Below are 6,235 nucleotides of genomic sequence, written 5' to 3' on the forward strand. Positions count from 1 at the left end.
TAAATTTATTTGGGTTAGTGAATCTTATTAGAAATCTGGCATGGAAAGAACACTTTATTCCTTTTTTATTTCATATTGCTAAAAAATAAATTTACTGATTTATTAGAAGTGGATATATATATGTGTCTGCACCATTTGGTGATGACAGAAAACAGGCAGGAAAGAGATCAGACATGAAACACTACTTAATCCTGGAAGTTTTTCCTGTTACCAGAAACTCTCAAATGGGGCTCTGTTGTATTTCTCTGGAGGTGAACATGGATGGGTGTGTACTGGAGCATTTTGGTCCCAGGTGCATGTTTCTGATTTGCTCCAATGCTTCTGTCATTTAAGGAACAAGGTGGCTGTGTTAGGTGGATGGACTTTCCCTTTCCCCTTCCCTTCTCCCTTTTCTTCTATGTACTTTCTTTGAGGTAGAAATGACTCAATTACTTTTCTTTGTTATGGAATAGAGATTAGGCTAGAGATGTTTCATTATGAGACAGATAAGTAGGATCTGGAAACTGAAATTAACACTAAGAACATGCTGAGCTTTTGAAAGTGCCATTATTTCAGTTCCATGGCCAGAAGAAACTGTCATCTATACCAAGCAAGCCACTATATTTTATTACTGCTGAAATCTTGAGTCATGGTGCAAATGAAATCAGCATGAAATTTATCAAGTAAAAAGAAACATAAAAAAGATATCTGAAACAGTAACAAACTCTCCACCCAACTCTAGAATACATAACCACATTCCAGAAGCTAAGATTAAGGCTTTACCCCTTGTGGCTGCTGTCACTGCAAATTTGTATTGAAGATTTCATGGACCAGGAAATTATTCTCCACTGCCTCAGAGTGAGGCCTGATCCTTGAAAGCAACACTGCAAAACACTTCAGCTTCCCTCATGTCTTTCCTGGTCCAGAGATCCTTGTGGTGCTGTTCACCACGACTCCTGGGCAGCTAAAATGAAAACAAACCCTTTCATGTACATGCTCCAAATCTTCTGGTATAATGTACTATCTTCCAGCTGACTGCAGAGCCTACAGAACTAGTACCAGGATATTCCTTCAGCAAGGAGTGCTGGATAGCATGGATGTCATTCATAGGACCAAAGAAGTGGAACAACTGCCACTCCCCTTGTAAGTCATACTATGCACACAGAAGGCCTAAAAGGGGTTCATTGGGTTGATTTAAGCTTTGAAAGGCTCTGTACTTTCAGATTTCAAAAGTGAATTTGCTATGTATTCCCACAGGAAGGCTGGAAAACTTTGGTGCAATGTGTCCCCATACACAACCAAGAACCAACTTACATTAGTGCCTAATCGTTTATCATGAATCTTTATTATGAATTTTCTGCAGCTTCCTTCCAAGCAAACCTGTTCAGGGAAACATGACCACAGGTTGGTTGTCTTTGCCCCCAGCAAGGTTTCTTGGTTAGATGAGCACACACTGGCTGTAAGAAGGAGTGGGTTTGAGTTTGCTTTGGCTCATTTTCCTGTGGGTTATCCTGTGGAATAACTGGCCACTGTTCCTCTACAACACAGAGGGCTGTTACAGGAAGGGAAGCACATCTCCATCGCTGGACTTTGAAATGAATCTTTTCATTTTCTTCTTATGCAGATCCTTATGAATGGTGCTTTGTATAAGGCAGAGTATCCACAATCTCTTCAGTGGTATAACTCAGCTCCTTTATTTGAACTCTGGTGCATTTTGAACAAGAAGTGTTGGGCAGTCTGTGAGCTGTGTCGTAATGACCAGTACAGAAAAATCTTCAAGTACCTCTTCAAGCAGCAGAGTCAGAGACCTGTCCTTTTAGGGAGATACTCTGTTGTCACAACTGCAGCCATTTGATAATGTAGTAATTTTTCTTTCCAACCCTAAGTAATGATACTCCATTCTTCAGAATATGCTGTCCCAGAATAAGAACAGTCTCAGGATTAGTTACACGATTCCCATTTATTGAAACTCCTCCATCTGTAATTTTCCGGTACCTTAAAAACAAAACAGAAACAACTGTTACTTGCAAGAGAAAGGTATTTATTAAGAAATGAAAGTTCATTTGGGTTTGGTTTGGTTGTTGTGGGTTTTTTTTGGTTTTTTTTTTTTTTTTTTTTTTTTTTTTTTTTGTGGGTTTTTTTTGGTTGATGTTGGATGCATAATTGAATACATTTTAATTCTTCTGCACTTCATTTCCAGTCCAGGTCAGCAGTGACTGAAATTACCCTTAGCCTCTACTACTACACCATCTGAGAAGGGTAAATACTCTTTTAAGAATTACCCACAAGCACAAGTGAGAACTCACCCACTAGGTCCATCTGGAATGGCATTTGCTTTGCGACACAAGTCAAGAACAGTCATGCCAGGTTCAAGCAGCAGTTCAGCAGAAGTAGCTTGTCTGAAAAGTTCCTGTAGCTCTTGGTCAGACATTTCTTCCAGTGCCTCCACACTGCTGTAATAAAGGGCCTTAGTGCACCTGTGAGAACAAAGAACATTCAAAATACAGAGCTAGTATTCTCTTCACACAAAGTGCTACTCATCAGATTCCCCTCCCCACTTTCTTTTGGGAGTCCACAAACTAACAGAAATACTTTTTAACTACAACCCCATTTTTTTATTGTACCCTACTGTCCTGCAAGGTTTTTAAATATTTTCAGTGTATTTTTAAGTCTATAGGATTGTTGCAATTTTTTTCTTTTAACATCTAGGACACAACTTAATAGATTAAAATAGTTCCTGAAAAGCTATGAAGAATTCCTATAGAAATCTGAAACAAAACTGCTTGATAAATCAAACTTTACCTTTTAGCAGATTCCAGCCCCTCTCTACCATGGACAAGCTTAGTTACTTCAGCAGCCAGTCGTTTCTGAGGGCCCCATTTCTCAGGTTCTTTAGCATGCATTTCCATGATGTGGGCAATCTCCTCAAGAGGAAGGAAGGTGAATAGTTTCAGGTATCTATGAGCAGGGAAAAAATACTTTGTCTATATAGCCATCATCATAGATCTCCTGCCTTTGTCATTCAAACTTCAGTAACTGCATGAAAACAATTCTTAGTCAATTATTAAGATGCTCTGTGCTTTCAATCAAATCTTTAAAACTCGTATTTTACCTAATATTCTGCCTAAGGTCAAGTCTTCAGGCATAAGATAGTGTCAGATGCTTTTATGAAGCTTGTACTCCAGTCAACAACTTCGTTTTCTCTTGAAACTTTTATAGGATTTATTGGAATCGTGTGTCAACTAACAAGGTTCTGTATTTATCCTAGTAGATCCACAATATGGATCTCCTAGGATAAATAAAATGCAAAATCCCACTGCCAGTCTGTGGCCATCATGGGACAGAAGCATACTTGTATTAGCAAGTATCTCAGCAGGAAGATTATTTAGGATAATCAAGAATTTAAAGAGGCACCCTAAGCCTACTCTTTACAACAGAGTCCATTTAATGAACTGTCAGTCCCATGCAGTGTATTAAAGGTACCTTTACTGGTAAAAAGTCTGAAGGGCTGAAAGATTTTAGTCCACATACACTTCTTTTCAGTTTGGGATTAGAACATGGATTTGAATTATCAGGGGATAAACCTTCCAGAGAGGTAAGTTATAAGGCAGGTCCCAATATGAAAAGGAAGTAGCTCAGATTTAACAGCGCCATTGACGTTTAAAGTAAAACAGATTCAGAAAAGAACACAGAGCAAATTATTAAAATCAATGTACTAATGTAGTGTACTGAAAAAAACTGTGACTCTGCAGTACTAAAACTAACATGCCATATAAGAGAGTCAACCCACTGGCAGAACAAAATGTGTTATTCACTCCTCTGTCATCCTCCTTCTAATTTTCTGATGCATATTTCAGCATATGGAAGTTCCACTATCCTGTCTACTTAAGAACCAGTCATGCCTGTTTATTTCATGAACACTTATAATTAACACATACTTCTACATGGAGCTCGCGTTGCACATAATTAAATGAAACAGTTACAGTGAACAGTTAGAATCAGGTTTTATAAACAAGGGCAAAAAGCAAGATGGAGAAACACTTACTTTTCAACCACATTATCTTGCTGTCTGACAAAAAATTGATAGAGCTCAAAAGGAGAAGTCTTCTCCCTGTTCAGCCAAACTGCATTTCCAGCAGTCTTTCCCAGTTTATCACCAGTAGTACTCGTAATAAGAGGTACAGTAATTCCAAACACCTCTGCTCCTGTCATCCTGAGAAAGAAGAGTCACTGCATGTTAAGAAAAAGAAATCATATCTTGGTAAAGCTGACTAAAATACAAGCATTCTGTTAGATTCTATCTTTGATATAAAGCTGGGGGTGATGGGCAAAAAGATGCCAGAACACTGTTGTGTGAAGGAGGGTTTTAGGGAAAAAAACAGCACCATAAGTTTTTAAGTTTTTTTGTATGTATCAAAGGCATTTATGTCCTTTAAGTAATTTATATGTTATATACTGCAACTGTCTCATAATCATATTTGGTGTGATTACACCAGGATGTGCATGCTGGCAGACTTTTCCTAATTTTGTCCCATGCTTCAGGGTGTTTGATTTTGGTTCTTGGATTCACTAATACAAGAATCTATTATTTTTCTTAAAAATTCATATAAACCTGGTCAAAATGTACGCATGTACCAAGCTTATGGTCAGGCCAACTAATTACTCCTCTCAAATCACAGGGATATGTGTGTGGCCAAACCTCTCGTTGCTTTAGAGACTGAGCACCAAGTTGCACAGCATTCTGTCATGGAATCACAGAACTGGTGAGGTTGGGCGAGATCTCTGAGACCGTCGAGTCCAACCTGTGAGTGAACATCACCATGGCACCTGGAGCATGGCACTAAGTGTGCCAGGGACAGAAACTCCACCCCCTCCCTGGGCAGTCCAGTCCTGTCATGTCACCTGGAGCATGGCACTAAGTGCCAGGGGCATCTTTCCTTACACATCGCCAGGGACAGCGACTTCACTCCTCCCTGCGCAGTCCATTCCATCGCTGCCCATCTCCAGACTTGCTCCAGCACCTCAAAGTCCTCCTGACTGAGGGGCCCAGGACTGACACAGCACTCGAGCTGCGGCCTCACCCGTGCCCAGCACAGGGTGAAAATGCCATCCCCGGTCCCGCTGCCCACACCTTGCCCATCCCTTCCCGCCTCGCGCTCCTCCGTACTTGGTGACGAGCTCGTATCCGGACATGATGTTTCCCATCTGGTCGTGCCCGCCGAGCTGGATGCGGCAGCCGTGGTGCCGGTGGAGGTGCAGGAAGTCGTAGGCCTGCAGCGCGGGGTACAGGAACTCGGCCAGGCTCATGCCCTCGGCGCTATGCAGCCGCGCCTGGCAGCTCTGCCGGCTCAGCAGCGTGCCCATGCGGAGCCGCCCGCCGGCGCCGCCCAGGAAGCGGAGCAGCGGCTCCCGGCCGAGCCAGCGGGCGTTGTCCAGCAGGGCGGCGCGGCCGAGCCGCCCGGCCCCCGGCTCCCAGAACAGCTCCCGGTGGTTCCCGAACAGCCGCTCCAGCCCCGCGCGCAGCGCCCGCGCCTGCGCGCGCACCCGCCCCGCCGGCAGCGGCTCCCGCGCGCGCTCCCGCCCGCTGGGGTCCCCGAGCCGCGCCGTGGCCCCGCCCACCACGGCGATGACGTCGTGGCCGGCGCGCTGGAAGTGCAGCAGCGCCATGACGGGCAGCAGGTGCCCCACGTGCAGCGAGTCCGCCGTGGGGTCGAAGCCGCAGTAGGCGGCCAGCGGCGGCCGGCCCGGCTCCAGCAGCGCCGGCAGCTGCTCCTCCGCGCTCTGCGCCGGGAACACCTCCTGGAACAGCCCGCGCTCGCACTGCGCCGCCAGCAGCCCCGCCGCGCCCCGCGCCCGCCGCGCCTGCTCGTGGGCCCGGCGGCGGAGCGGCAGCGCCGGCGGGAGCAGGGCCCGGCGCAGGCCCCACGTCCCCGCTGCCCGCCCGCAGCGCCGGCACAGCGCGGGCGCCGCCATCGCGCGCGGGGCACGCCGGGAGCGCCGGGGGGGGCGGGGCCGCTGCGCCGGGACCGCCCCGGAACCGCCCAGGAACCGGCAGGGTCGGGCGGGGAAAGCGGCTCGGGAAGGGCCGGGGTCGGCTTTGCGCCGGCTGGCGGTTCTTCTCTGCCACGTTAAAGATGCGACAAAACCGGCGTGTGTTGGCTCCTGCTCCGCTGCATTTCTCCCAACCCGGAGTACCGGGAGTTCAGGCGGTGGTAATCGGCCTGGCAGAGCGGGTACCGCGTGCCTTGGTCACAGC

The 6,235-nt window shown here is 46.5% G+C and overlaps 1 protein-coding gene across 1 annotated transcript; it reads right to left on the minus strand.

Moving 5' to 3' along the window:
• Window positions 1–579: 579 nt before the first annotated feature.
• Window positions 580–5,975, minus strand: YARS2 (tyrosyl-tRNA synthetase 2). Its single transcript, XM_071422446.1, has 5 exons — window positions 5,147–5,975; window positions 4,025–4,192; window positions 2,782–2,937; window positions 2,286–2,456; window positions 580–1,974 (listed from the first exon to the last, which is right to left on the minus strand). Exons 1-5 carry the CDS (start codon window positions 5,950–5,952, stop codon window positions 1,815–1,817), a joined length of 1,461 nt encoding a protein of 486 aa, XP_071278547.1. The 5' UTR covers window positions 5,953–5,975; the 3' UTR covers window positions 580–1,814.
• Between the last annotated feature and the right edge of the window lie 260 nt (window positions 5,976–6,235).

The sequence above is a fragment of the Agelaius tricolor genome, unplaced genomic scaffold, assembly GCF_023055355.1.
Source record: "Agelaius tricolor isolate 1412-34295 unplaced genomic scaffold, bAgeTri1.0.p SCAF_3, whole genome shotgun sequence".
NCBI classification, from domain to species: Eukaryota; Metazoa; Chordata; class Aves; order Passeriformes; family Icteridae; genus Agelaius; species Agelaius tricolor.

What these genes read in the sequence shown, in the direction of transcription:
- YARS2 (XM_071422446.1), bottom strand. Translation starts at nt 5,952, where the DNA reads ATGGCGGCGCCCGCGCTGTGCCGGCGCTGCGGGCGGGCAGCGGGGACG. An exon ending in CAAGATAATGTGGTTGAAAA is followed by an intron (nt 2,938 to 4,024) that starts GTAAGTGTTTCT and finishes CCCTGCTCATAG; the next exon opens with ATACCTGAAACTATTCACCT. An exon ending in GGGCTGGAATCTGCTAAAAG is followed by an intron (nt 2,457 to 2,781) that starts GTAAAGTTTGAT and finishes TTGTTCTCACAG; the next exon opens with GTGCACTAAGGCCCTTTATT.